General features: G+C 40.4%; 1 protein-coding gene across 1 annotated transcript in view; it reads right to left on the bottom strand.

Annotated features, from left to right (window-relative positions):
* Positions 1–10,554, bottom strand: part of RNF150 (ring finger protein 150) — a 307,968-nt gene extending 297,414 nt beyond the window's left edge. The window contains exon 1 of the mRNA XM_059722040.1: positions 10,497–10,554. Coding sequence (XP_059578023.1) covers positions 10,497–10,533 — 37 coding nt within the window. The 5' untranslated portion in view covers positions 10,534–10,554. The remainder of the gene's footprint in view (positions 1–10,496) is intronic.
* Positions 10,555–14,906: the final 4,352 nt, after the last annotated feature.

The following is a 14,906-nucleotide window of genomic DNA, read 5'->3' as shown; positions in this document are numbered from 1 at the left end:
GAATAGTTTGCTGCTTTCACATGTGCACATGTACACGCACACACTTCCAAGAAATGGTTTCAGAGAAATTTAAAAGAATTTAATTTAGATAAAAGAATTGGAAATTATATTGCGTACCTACAAATAAGTATTTTTTTCCTTCAGGCTTCTTCACGCAGGCATGCGCACACACTTTGTCTTGCCTGCTGTATTCCTGCTCAGTTCTTCCTAGCTTTTCATAAATTGTCCTCCCTCCCTCTTCCCTTCCCATTCAAGTTGCCCATTTTGCTCCACCTTGCATTATTGCCAGGTGCTTTGATCTGCTCAGCTGTACCATGGCACTTTTTAAAAAGAGTTAAGAGTTTTGAAAAGGGAAGTATTAGCCATTTTCTATCTGATGCATTTGTAGTTTAGTTGAATTATTCCTGCTTAAAAGATCAAGGAATTGTGGGGTGGAAGTGGGGATCAAAAGTTAATTAGGTATTTACTTTATCACCTACGCTTTTAAAAGTGTTGACTGGTAAGGTATCATTACTGGATTCCTTCCTAAGACTGGAATTTAGGATTCTCTATCCCTTACTTTCTCATAAACAAGATGGGGATTGTAAGTATATCTATCTATGCATCTCACAAGGGTGCTGTAAGTATATGAAAGACTGAGAAGCTTGGATACTACAGCAATAGAAGCTATTTGGCCAGGATGTCACCATAGCTGTTGACTCAGCAGAATACGATGTTATACAATAACAATTGGAAGTTAAGGACTAACCCTTCATAACATTTACTGCACAATCTGTTTGTCAGAAGGCATCCCTTATATATATTTCTTGTTGCAGACAACCTGGATACTGTAGTGCTGGTGTTCTGAAAATACATACTGTACTATAGATCAGAAAAAGATGGTGTAAATCCCATTAAGTACAGCCTTTAATCATACTAGAATTGCCTAATTTGGGTTTCTTGGCAAAATAGAACCAAGAAATAGCCATAATTATACCTTTTAGCTCATCTCTGACAGCTAGATGGGATGGAAATGTCAATCAAGAAGGTGGTTTATGTATTTCAATAGAAGCTGTTCCATTTGTTGGTTCTGGAAAGCGCTGGAAGACAATAAATCTCTAGCGGAGGAGGAGGAGGATTTACAGGAGTATCAATGAGTTCCACTCACCGGCTTTCATAAATGATCTCATCCCAAATCTGTAGGAAGTATGGAAATGTGAATATGTCTAAGGTCAAAACAGCTAAATTCCCAGAGCACCTTGGTTATGACCGACTTGAGTTAGGATGTCCTAGAGGTGGTTGCAACCCGGAACAGTCATATGATGCTTAGATGCTTAGAAGGCAAATGAGGGAAGCCACTTTTTAAAAGTGGAATCCTTTTTCAAAAAATGGAACCATTCTGGGTTTCATTCAGCCTCCACTTTTCCTGTTTTCCTTGGCTTGTCTTTCAGACCGTAATTTGGAGTGCAGTCCAGACTTTGGCAAACACTGCAGTAAGGACACTGACCAAGGTAGCATAGTGGTTGTTTGTGAATTTAACCCTAGTAATACAGGCTTAACTTTGTGAGGCCTAGAAACTTCTGATGGTGAATACCCTGGCCCAATGAAATATGAGTAGCTGTGGATCTTGACTGATACTTCATAGGCAAAATAATTAAGTGATGGAACAAAGTCTTAAAAGATTGCAGAAAGGGCACGTGCTATTTCAATTATATTTAATGCCATAATTATTTGTTTCATCTCTTAATATTACTTCATATTTTTTTATTAGTGGAACTACATTCCCTGTTAGGGTTCTTGGCTCTGGGAGTCTGATTTTCCTCTCCTGAAATCTGTGTCTGTCAATGGCTGTGCCAGGAGCTGCTGACATAAAAGAATTAATCATAATAATCAGAATAGCAAATTATTCATTTCCTCATTGAAATGTCCTTGCACTGATAATCTTGTAGCAAGATAAATCTTGAGCTAATTCCTGTTCCTGTCTTGCTGTGTCATTCTATAATAGAATGATGCTTTAGCATTAGGAAGTAATGCATATAGTACCTGTTCATGACAACTAAATTAATTTAGCAGAGCTTCCACCCAATATAAACAAGCATCTATTTGATTTTTCTTTTTGTGCTTCTGGATATGAAGTGCTGGAAATGCCAATGGTATGAAATTGTGGGGAGACAATGCTGCATTGTTAGACCTACAGGTGACAGCCCTTTTCTTCAGTAAAGTGCCAAAAAGACCTAATTTAAAATAGGTTAAATACTCTGGTAGGTTTGAATATTTGTGGAAGCAGAAGAGTGAGAAATCTGACCATTGTTCTCTTATTTGGTTTCATTTGTGGCCAGCTAAGCACCATCACAGGTCATCGCCTCCTTATCCCCTCCAAATAAGCATCTGAGCCTGAAGTTGTTAATTTAAAATATCCAATAGTCTCCTAATCATGCCCAGGGCATCAATTCAGGTACCTTTTGATGAACTGCTATTAAATGAGAAAACATATTAGTATGCGTGTCTCAGCTCCAGGAAAAAAGTGGCTGTCATTAGCATGTGAATACACCATATTTTTTCCACATACAACACGTACCTTTTCCCCCCCAAAAAACTGGATGCTAGAAATTGGAGTGTGTATTATATGTGAGGAAATATGGTAGCAGGAGTTTCTGCCATTTAAATTTTGTCCTGGTGAAAGTAAAGTCCTATGAGTTTGGGATTCTTAGGGCCCATCTTTACTCTAATGGCATAGGCTGAGCAGAGTTGCATGGTCTCAGAGGGAACACTGTTTCAGTAGAACAGATTGCCTTCAGGAGCTCACATCATCTCCTGAACAGTTAAGGGTAGGGTAAATCCCATTGAAGCAGCTGGTTGTATTAATCCTCACACTCCCCCAAAATCATCCCATTGCTTTTTTAAAATTTATTTATTTTTTATTTTTAGGCTCTTACTACTGGATTTTCCAACTTAGCTCCTATATGTTTCCACTGGCCTGGAGCTCTCAATAGCATAAAGATTGCCTTTATGCTGTTACAACTCTTTATTTGCTGATGCTTACTGCCCCAATGTAACCAAACCATATGGGGATCAGACCAATGGCTTCTTTTCTTCTCCTTGGGATGCATGCAGTGTGCTCCTAGGGAAGTAGAAGCTATGGCTGGGTGATATTTTTTTTCCAGTGAATCATTTATACACCATCAAATGGAAGTTCAGGACAACTGAAACATTGACATGTGGGTCAAGTTTTGATAAGTAGTTTTGACTAGAAATATAATGCAAATATCAAAAGTATTCACTCTGGCTGATTTGAAACAGGAGGTTTTGTTTTTTCAGATCAGATTCTTAAAATGAAGCTTGTGGTTGTGCCTCGTTTTTGCTTCCAACATCTCAATAATAGAGCACTCATCTTGGAATAGGAGATCACAGTTCATGTTCTCTGTCTGATATAGACCAGGGATTTTTAATGCAGGTCTCCCCACTTTTCAGAATTGTGTCCTAGCAGTGGGGCTGTGTTACATTTTGGAGTGCACATCTCAATCTGCCCTCTTGAAGCTGCTCTACTTTGCATAAATAATTAAATATTCATTGGAACAGGCACTCCAGCACCTCCCTGGCTGTGGAGCGTGACCTAACCATTAAATTAGTTCATCACACTGTAACTTTGTGAAGATGCAAGTGTTAAAGTAGAATAGGCTCAGCAGGAAAGATTTCCCCACTCTAAAATACCTGAGAACTCTATGGTTAGAGCGCTCCCTGGCGAAGGAGGAGATCCAGCTTGAAGTCCAGCTGTGAACCAAGGAAATGATTTGAACCAAAATCTTCCACTGGACTTTAGGGTAATGGAGCTTCAGCACCACCACCACCACCACTTTCCACTTCTGTAAAGGGTTCATAATTCCTCTTGCAAATCTAGTCCTCTTTTTCAAAATAGCCTTTACTTGAAATGTCAAATAAATGTTGATTTTTTTTTTTTTTGGTTTAACTACCAAATAGACAAATCCGTTTCCAGAAGTGTACTAGGAATGAAACAAAGCCTATGCTTTCTAGAATGAACAGCACTAACTGGGTGTACAGAAGGAAGTTACTGTGTTCTTTTATTCCTTTCCTTATGATCCAGCTTGCTTTTAACAACAAGTCTAACATTTTACTCTTAAGCTTACCTGGTGTTGGGAGAGGCTGGGGGGGGGGGGGGGGGGGGGGGCATAAGGGCTAGATACTAAGGCACACAATTGACAGCCCAGAGATTGCCAAGTTGAGGCTATAGCAGAAATGCTCACACTGTGGCCCTGTCAGATTCCAACAAATCTGTGAATTCTACTAACTACCTTGTCACAAGGACATGAAAAAGGAAAGGACTTGGTGTCAATATGTAATGCAAAGAACTGCCTAAGCCTCATGCAGTAGCTGTTCAATAATTCTGTGTGGGACAACATTAGTGTGCCACTCCATTTTCCTGCCTTTTAGACTACTGATAAAACCTGCTTGAATATGCTGCCACCTGGCCCTCACCTCCATTATATTTTCTTATGGCAATAGCTTAGAGTAGGTGCAAATTCTCAAGTGAGGACAAATAAAACACAGACAGTTAGAGATAGGGTATGGTTAGAAATTCCATTGAAGCAGCTGGTTATGTAAATCCTCCCCACCCCCAAACCTTCACATTTAAAAAAAACCACAACAGGCAAGTTAAAAGTTTCTTTCTACTGGACTTTCCAGCATAGCCCCTATACATTCCCACTGGCCAGACTGATAGGAAGGATGGCTATAGCATAGGAGTGGAAACTAGGAATTCTGGAGTTTATTTCTGCTCCTGCTATGAATTTAAGTACAGACATTCAAAAAGTCTGAGCCTGAATTGATACAATCTTTGCAGGTTAGTCTAACCTGCACAGATTGAACCGGGAAGCAAGTGAACAAATATTCACTTTTGATTCTGGAAATGCAGCCACATACCAGCAGTGATCCAGGCTAGAAGCTGGGGGGTGCTTGAGTGAAACCTCCCTTCTCTTCAGCAGTGGCTGGAAGGAAGCTGAGCTGGGAGGATAGGGATGTGGGGCCAGGCCCCAGCAGGCTGCTGAGTAGATGAGCATGATTGGGAGTGGTTTAAATTCCCATCCTGGCCTGCACAGTCCCTGGTTGGGGTGTGCTTGGAAGGGGAAGCAGTCTCTGCCAGTAATTTTTCCCCCTCCCCGCCCGCCACTGCTTGCTACCAGAGCAGTGGGGTACATATCCAGACACTGGGATGGTTGGCTGCCTGTGGCGAAGGGGGGAGGGAGGGAGGCTGGGTCTTCTTCGCCTCAGGAAGCTGCCTGGGTCAGTGTCTGGCCACGGCCCCCCTGCCACTACTTGAGAAGCGAGCGGCATGGGAAAGGGGAATGTGTGGCACAGGCTGCTGTGCCCCTGCCAGGCACACCTCACCTGGAGTCCTGGGCTGGTGGGAGAGGGGAAGGGATTAAACCCCGCTTGTCCCCATCACCCTGTTGGCCCTGCTGGGGTGTGGCCACACTCCCTGCTCTCTGCTCAAGTGGGGAGCAGGTGGGGGAGGGGGCAGAAGCCTGGAAGGGACTGCCCACCCCCCCGCAAACCAGGGGAGGTTTAAATCCCCTTTCCCGCCTTCCCCTGCTGGCCTGGGCAGGGATATGGCCATGCTCCCTGCTCTCCGCTTGAGCAGGGAGAGAGCGAGCGAGCGAGCGAGCAAAAACCCTAGCAGGGGCTGCCCTCTCCCAAACTCAAGTGGGGATTGGGGGTGGGCAGAAGAATTGCAGCCCCCCGCCAGACCTGTGCTGGGGTCCCATGGGCCTCCCTCTGCCTGAAGTTGCCACCAGCTCCTGCTCCCTCCACGCATGGGGCTGCTCCGCCCCTGTTAGGCAGACGGCTGCATTCCCAGCTGGGTTTCCCACCCCTCACCCCCTTGTCAGCCAGCCCTCACTGCTCTGGCTAGGGAGCATGGTAATACACAAATGATATCTGTTTCTAGCCAAAGTTCCATTGCTGTCTGGAGAAGAGAAGCTGGACAGAGGATAGTCCTGAAGTCTTGGACTGTCTAGGTAGCTGTCTGCTAGAGCAGACAGCACAGCGCAGCCCAAGGCTGCAAAACAATCTGGAGTGCGGGGGGACTGTGATTTAACTTGAACCAGGAAGGGGCCTGAGATAGAAGTTCCATAAACCAGTTTGACTTAAATCAGTTAAGCCTGATACTACATTCAACAAGGTTCATCTTAAACCCATTTTAGCCATTTTAAACTGGTTTATATGCACTGAATTTCAGTTACAGGTTTGAATCAGTTTCTGATCATTTAAAGCAGTTTGTGTGTAATTTCTGTCCCCTGGTATCCTTGGACAATTTATTTCACTCCCCTTATTGCTCAGTTTCCCTAGATTAACTTACTTTTGTAAAGACTTTTCAGTGAGGATTTTAAAGGGATATAGAAGTGTAAAATTCTATTATTTGGTGCTGCAGTTTCCAGACAGAAAGCAAGAAAAATTTATATTTTAAATGCTTTTCTCTTTTTCATTCATGACCACTTAGTTTATGTCTAAGTGAGGTTTAGAGAAAAAAAACAACAGTAAAGATTCTGTGGTTCCTCAAGCTCAAGAAGCTGTGGCCACCTCTGTAAACTCTATTTTCTGCTATTATAAATTGTGGTGATATAGCTCCTGCTCATTATGAATACACTGAGTGCTTATGTGGATGTAATGTACCTCCATTTGTATTCCAATGCAGTTTAGCTCTCTTAAAGCCATTTGATCAATCCTGTTGCAGAGCTGCTATTTTTACTTCAGGCAAATTAATGTGAAAATCATTCTAATGTACTAAACAATTTCAATTGGCCATTGATTAGGTAGTAACACTTGTGTCAGCGAGTAACAGAGGACAAGCTTCAGAGGTGCTTAAAACCCTATTTGTTCAGATAGAAGGCATGTTTGTGTGTGCTACACTGCATTATACTTAATGTGTGTAGGCCCAAGTTCCAGTTCCATTGGAAATGGTGGCAAAACTCCCCTGTATTTCACTAGGAGCAGCTTCATAGCATGTAAGATGCAGACAATTTTGTGCATCTTAAATTAAGAGCCAATATCGAATAACATATGAGATATGCTTAAGTGAAGAACTTGGAGCAAAGCTTAACATGATGCAAAATTAGTGTTGTTAGTATAAATAATATTAGTTTCATGATCCAGCATTTTTAATAAAAGCTATTTCCAAACATGAGAGAAGCAATTAATCTGAATCCATAGAATATATTTTAATAATATACAGAACATTGTCATTGGCATCTTAATGGACTTTAATAAATATGTATTAACGCACAACACAGGAGAAAAAGGGGAAACCTTTTGTTTGATCTATAAACATTATTTTTTCCCTAATACTATGTTCTACAGAGTTATAGGGCACACATGCAGGGAATCAGGATTAAACAAGTCTGCTTGAGCATGTAAATTGATGCACACTAGCGGCCTCATACATCATGTTTATTAGTGGTGCAGTGCAGTGCATCAATGCTGAGAAAATGGTGGCAGTGCACTTTGAACTAAAGCACACTAATCATGTTTTAATTCAACGCGCACTGTTGCCATTTTCTCAGCACTGACATGCGCTGCACCACTGATGTACATGTACCTGATGCAGCGCCAGGGGCTTTAAATTAGTGTGGCTCGCTGATTAAAAGCACGCAGCACTGCATCAGGAACACATGTAAAAATGTCCTTTATTTATATTCATTTGATTCTTCTCTGCTTTTACATTTCAAGTTTCTTTGCAGTCAAGAACTTTTTTTTTAAACTCTTTTCAAGTGTATTATATCCTTCTATAATTATAGCAAGTCTTTACCCCTATTGTGTCTTTATTTTATTTTTTTTTTATTAGAGAGGGAAAATGTCAGCAATGGGCCTACACTTAGGTTAACAGCCATTGTGAATGTTTTACTGATCAGTGCCGTAAACTGCTGTTCACACTTGTGTGGGAAAGAGTGACCACTTGATTCTAATGAAAGTGAAGCGTTGCGAGTCAGGCACTAACCAGTGAGTCCTATATTCTATGTTAAATTCAGGGCAGTTTCTTCCTGGGATAGGTAAGGATGAGCTAGCTTTTTCCCTGGATAGAGTCCGTGAATGTGGACTGGCAGCTGTGGACGGTGGTATCTCTACACTTTAGAAATATGAGAAATTATTATTTGGCCCCATCATTGGTCTCCACAAATACTTCAATCTACATTATCTATATATATCTATATTAGGTATGCATTGCAAACAAAAGCCTGGTATTTAAAATATACATAAAGTCAAACCCTGTTATGGAGAGACATTTATTCTGCTTTATATTCCCTGAGGATGACCGAATGAATTTCAGAAGCTCATACAGAGAGAGAGAATTTTCCAATTAGTTCCCATTAAACCCACTGTCAATAGATAAAACAAAAAGAGGATATGATAGAATGAAAATGAAAAGAATAAATATAAAAAATAAAAAAGAATAAATTAATAATGCTGTATCAGATACTAATAGATGGAAAAACTCCCCAGAACTCTTAGTATTTCAGTTGGAGCGTGCCGCAGCAATATCATGTACAACTGTGTTATCCTCATATTTCCCTTTTTTCTGTGTCTCAATTTAGGCCAGAGTTTTGTTTTTTCAGAAAGCAGTGAAATTGGAGACACACACATAGATACCTCTCAGGGAGGGATCCCTGCTTGAGCAGTGAGTGGTGGGTGGGGCAGGGGAAACCAGGCAGACACTGCTATGCCTGCAGTCTTCAACTCCTCAGCTCCCCCGAGCAGTAATAGTGCTCCAGCTAGGAAGGAGATGGGCAGGGCCAACCCTGCTCTCTGGAGCAGACGGCTTAGCCCAGGCCAGCCTAGCCCAGTCGGGGGCTGACAAGCATGTTGGGGGACTCTGAGACAGAAGTGCCATAAACCAGTTTGACCCAGATCAGTCTGATACTACATTCAATCAGGTTTATCTTAAACCCATTTCAGTCATTTTGAAGCTGGTTTACATGCACTGAACTTATGTTCTGTTACAGCTTTAAACCAGTTTCTGATCACTTAAGCCAGTTTCTGCATAACTTTTGTCCCTAGCCCCAGAGCTATTGCTTATAAAACTCATAAGTTAGTGTTAATAATTTCAAGTTAGCTTCAGAGAATGTACTATACAATTTCTTAGTAAATAAATATCTAGTGTATATATTGAAAGTAATTCAAATATGAATAATTTACAAGTCATTAGTACACTTACTGGTGTTTGTTACATACTTCTCCTCTTTGTTGCTGTTACACATAAGGGATCTAGGATTTTGGAAAAGGGGTGCTTGTGATGTGGTGTATCATTCATTACACATAACACATTTTTCTCCAGGTAAAATGAACATTAAAGCTTTACTAATATGCTTTGGCCTGAGGGCTGTATTAAGTTCAAGATTGCAGCCAAAACAAATATACCTTTATTGGAATGTTCATTAATTTGCTGTATCGCATATTATGTATAAGAACCCAATAAGCTAGGCACAAATCATCAATAGATAGCATTTCTTTAATCCTGTTATTATTAGAATTAAATGTACATCTCTTTTGGATTCATAAAAAAAAAATTTAGCCGTCTTGAATGTCTTGACAATGCATCAGATGCTTCACTGAAAGTTGTTTCCCCATATGAATTGATGTTTACCTCAGTTAATGTTTCAAAACCTGAATTAATGTTTTTAGCTAGAGTTAAAAACAGTCTACAGGACTGTGAAATAGGAGATACATTAAGACAGGGGTGGGCAAAACACGGCCTGGATGCAGCCCACCAGGCCATTCTATCTGGCCCGTGGGGCCCCTGAAAAAATTGGGAAAATTTATATTTAGCTGCCCCTGGCTGCCTGTCATGTGGCCCTCCATAGCTTGCCAACACCCAGTAAGCGGCCCTCCACCTGAATTAATTGCCTGCCCCTGCATTAAGAGGAGCAGCTAACAGACAGCAACATTGCAGAAGAAGACAGGGTCGTTAACATTTGCGGAACGAAGAGTTTCAAAGATTGGCAACCACAAATCTTTTCCAAAAAATTCAGAACTCTGTCAGCAAACAGTTCCAAAGTCTGCATAGCTAGCACTATGCCAGCATTCAGGTTAATAACCCATTAGACTGCAGTCACTGATGAAACAGATATCTGCATCCACAATGCTACAGGTATTGGGATCAGTGTAGTGCATCTATTCCTTGGATCTCTAGGAGGCTCTCACTATATATAGAGTATTGTTTTCTTAACCAGCTCAGACTTCATTCAGCTCTGCCCCTGCTTTCAGACACAGTATCATAATTCAAACCAGTGGCTTACTAAAAGTTCCATGAAGCTGCATAGTCTTCAGAGAAGACAGTCACTTGCCTTGCACCTTTCATAAAAAAACACCACTGTAGACCAAGTGCTAGCCTAATATGGAAGGCCTCCCTTAGAAGTAATGCTGGGAAGATCTCACCTGCCCAAACTGATACAGGAACTAGAATCTAGCAGACAAACCCTTTTTAAGTAAAGCTAGAACGACTCACCCACCCAAACTGATACAGGAACTTGGACCCAGCAGAAACATCTCTCAGTCTTTAGGTGAATCAGCAAATGAGTTATCAGTGTTGCCCTGCCTCATCTATTTAAAAACTTCTCCCTGCCCCACCCCTATACTCTAATTGACTTAGCAATCAAAGGCTGATTGTTCACAGTGCCTTCAGAAACATTATTGATCAGACCTGGTGACTGCCACACCCTAATTCTGGCTGTTTTAGGGTCCTTCCAGGGGCGTTACCTTGCCTTCTACATGTGTGAAGACTCAGAGTAATCAACTACCAATTTCATGTCTCTTTTTCAATGCTCCTTTCCTTTTTTTTAAATCCCTCCCCACAAAATGCCAGTTATAATGTATGTGGGTTACACAAACTGATGTATATAGCAAATAATATTTATCTTATTAAAACATAAAGGATTACTTGTAATATGCCATTACATGATATCTACAATGAATTTGCAGAAAAATGCTGACTGTTTTATCATTCAAATTCTAGCATATTACAATATTTTATTACATATTAATGAGATTGTCCTAGTTTTCTGAAAGCCAAAATGTAATTCTACTGCAATTGTATTCTACTGAGTTAGTAAAAACGATATACCCAGTAGAATTTAAATATTAGTTTTGCTTTCCCACATGAAGATTCTGCCGGTAGAAGAAAATGTAATACAGAAACTTTACAGTCTATCCCACTGGCCTGGCTACTGTTATGTGAAGTAAAAGGGGTGATCTGAGTAATAAATATTGACAAAACATCTTTGCTGGGAATGACTTTATGACCAGAAAACAACCCAGAATTTGATTAAAAATGTTGAATCTGATGTAGATTAAACCAACATTTCACTGTATTTCAAATACCTTTCAGCATGTCTGAGATGTTTTGTTTTTGTGTTTGGGTCAAAGACAAATTTGAATTTTGCTTCATCTGACAGTAGTTAAGCCCAGTGCATGTGAACTAGGACAAATCAGAAAGGAAAGATATGTTGGTATTTACACCAATCAAAGAACTGACTTTACCCCATGTCTCCCTTTCCCCAGTAGCACTGCCCCATTAGTCTCCTCCATGCTAGGGGCTATGTCTGCTCCCATCATCCTCTCCCTTCGTATTCTAGACTCTTTTCATCTCATGCCAAAAGTTATGAGCATCTCTCATCCCATCCACTCCTCCTATCAGGATTCCTTGGTATCACATTTTACTCATGTCAGGGGCTGTCTGCGTTCATTCCTCCTTTCCTCTAATGCACCACCCTTGGTTCTTCACCCTTGTTATTTGTCACCTCCCTGCTGGGAGACTAGTCATTCAGGCTGTCAACCTGTTCAGGACCATTGGGTAAATGGGTGGAGATGAGATGGGTTATTGTTGTGCTTGAATCAGTTAATTGCTGTCATTAACCAGATCTTTGATCTGTAGGAAATCACAGAGATGCTTGAAGCTATGGTTCTGTTAAACAGAAGAAAGCATTACTATGTGTGTCTCATTTTCCACTCTCCTGGGGTTTTCTGGTATAACCCCAAATCGACAGGATTATACTTGCTCATACATAGAACATTTCCTGCATTTTTGGAAGAGCTCAGGTGGTGCTCAAAAGTTACTACATTATGTATACAAATGAAGGCAGAGAGAGGCCTCTGAGAGAGTGGAGGACCTTGCTAGCTCAGCTAAACACAAAACAAGTTAAATGTCTGCTTTTGTTGAACTACACATGTCTGTATCAAATGCCAAGTAAGCAGTGCAGGAAATGCAAACAAAACATCAACTTTGGGGCCTAATTAAAATGAATCTGGCTTCTTGGCTCAAGATGCAATCTTATGTGATTTGAGAAGTGAGGTCACTGACTGGTGTAAACTGGTATTACTCTGTTAACCTCATAAGCTAAAGATATGGTTTGTTTTGCTGGCTTACATCCCTGTGTTACCCTTTCTTTTGACTACGGTATTCAATTCTGACAATAATGCTGGCTGTTTGAGGAGGAGTAGACCTCTGGGGCCCTGGAAGTTGGTTTCTCACTGAGTCTGGCATATTCTAAGTGTAATTTGTTTTATTTATGTGTATATGCCAACCTGGAAGAGAATTCAAATAGCAGCAGGCAATCCCTGTTTCAGGCATGTCAGGGATTTACCTTCCAAGACCACAGCCTCTGCAGAGTCTTGCATAACTGAACACTAACAGCAACACAGCATTTCTTTCCAAAACTTTGTTCGCTCACAGTCTAAGAAAAAGAAAAATCAGCACAAAAAAGCAGTAGTTATAATTTTCTTCTCTCCTAAACATTACCATGTCAGATAAAAGGACTTTTGCAGTAATTTTCAGGACCAGGGGCATAAACCACCTGGGATTGTCAAATTTTCATAATTATCATGTGAACAATGAACCAGTGTACAAAACCTCTGAGCCCACCTAACATGAATTTTGTAAATACGGTTTTGATACACAAAGGCCTACATTATCATCTTAATTTGAAATTCATAGTATCTTAATTGAACTATGTGCTGTTACAACAGTTCACTTGGGAAGGGAAAAATAAATTTATATCAGATTTGATTAAAGTAATGCCTCTTGATGATGCAGAAAATTAACAGGGTGAATTGAGTGCAGGTTTTTTCAAATCTTTAATATACTGTATTATTCTTCAGTCTCATGTTAGACTTGTAAGAGAACTCACCGGTGGATCTGAAAGTAAACCCAAGATCTGAATGTAGCAGAACTCCAGTGAGATGGGCAGTATAAGGAGTCCTGTCCTCAGTTCTCATTTTCACCATTGAAAGTCAGTCTTTGCCTTCAGTCTCCCATCCAGTTCTCCGTGCCAGGCATCATGAGACTCTGCAGCACGGAGAGGATGTGGAGAATGGTCTTTCCTCTCTGTGCTTGCAAACCATGGAGAGCATAGTTCTTGCTAGGAGATCGGCTGAAGTAATAAGAATGTGTGAAGATTTCTGCAAAAAGATCCATGTGATCTATTGCTTTTACTAGCTTCATTGAACCCAACAATTTTCCCCTTCCCTACCTCTGAGGATAACATATGGCTTTCATTCTTGCAGGCTTGTGTTTTATTCTCATGCACTCCCACATATTTCTTGGTTGAAAGTTAGCATGTGACCTGATGACCTCTAGTTCATGAACAATGATTTCAGACACCACAGAACTTAGTCTGCAGGGAAAAAAAATACTTATTTTTTTCTGTTGCTTGTACAACTTACATGGAAAAAAGTCAATTACTTGGTAAGTAAACTGTATCACTGGCTAGTTAAAAGAGACAGTATAGTATTAATTTGAGTTTCAAAGGCTGTCAGATGATTAAATGGTAATTTAGGTATTAAGCTACTTTTTCAATTACCTGTGTTTTATATGCTTGGAAAGTAACTATAAAGGAACAACATAAAACTAATAAAGCATAAAGTTACACTGGAGTGCCAAGCAAGTTCTTTCAGCTGCCCTAGGCAACACAATCTATTTTTGAACGCAGTCCCAGGTAGGAAGGGTTTCCTTATTGTCTGAGTCTGGTGGTTACAGAAAGCAAGAACAGATCAAAACAAAGAGCCAAACACAAAATCAAACCCTTCTTCCCCACAAAATAAAAACAAATACAGAAATCAAAGGCTCTACTGATAAAGGAAAGGATTTTCTAACTTACTGATGTGACAATGGCGTTGAAGCTGAAAGAGAAATTTATGAAATGAAATAAATGAAAAACGAATGATGCAAAATGAAGCTGTAGTATGCGAGATAATGGTAAACTGCCACAGGTGCTTTGAATTTCAGGGGGCCAAAATATCAACAGTTTTGAAAAAGGCAAAAGTGTTACTTTAGAGATAAGGCAAGAGTTACCTTTATCAAATTTTTGTTCATAGCGTATGGTCTGGTAAAATGACAGAGGACTCTAAGGGCTGTTGGGACAAATGTTGAATTTCAAGAAAGAAAATTCAGTCCCTCCAAAGTTGTGTGAAGTAATTTCAAGTGCAGACTGCACTGTCTTCAGTTTGAGGTCTGTGAAACTGCACAGTCTGATTCTGCTGTATTGACCTGTGAATAGCCTTACATCAGCAGTCCTGTTAACTTCAGCATAACTACTACTGTGAGTGAGTGCTACTCATTTAAGGGGTTGTCCACAGTTCAATCCAGACTGCAGCCTGTGCAGACAAAACTGAGTCCAAATTAATCTAGCTGGTTTGTGCACTGGTACTAGCATAGCAGATTATTTGTGCAGGGTTTTGTGTAGGTTTATGAGGCTTGTTGAAGTTTATGGTATGAGCTAATTTAAAGCTACTTCACATACATTTATACAAGCTGCAGTCATGGGCATCGATTGAAGTAAACATAACCTTAAGGTTTACAGACAGAAACTAATATTATTAGAGGCATAATCTGTAAAGGACAGTGAATGTAGTTTAGTAGATAGAAT

Source organism: Alligator mississippiensis, chromosome 2 (assembly GCF_030867095.1).
Source record: "Alligator mississippiensis isolate rAllMis1 chromosome 2, rAllMis1, whole genome shotgun sequence".
Classification (NCBI taxonomy): Eukaryota; Metazoa; Chordata; order Crocodylia; family Alligatoridae; genus Alligator; species Alligator mississippiensis.
This window is presented reverse-complemented; position numbering and strand designations above follow the sequence as displayed.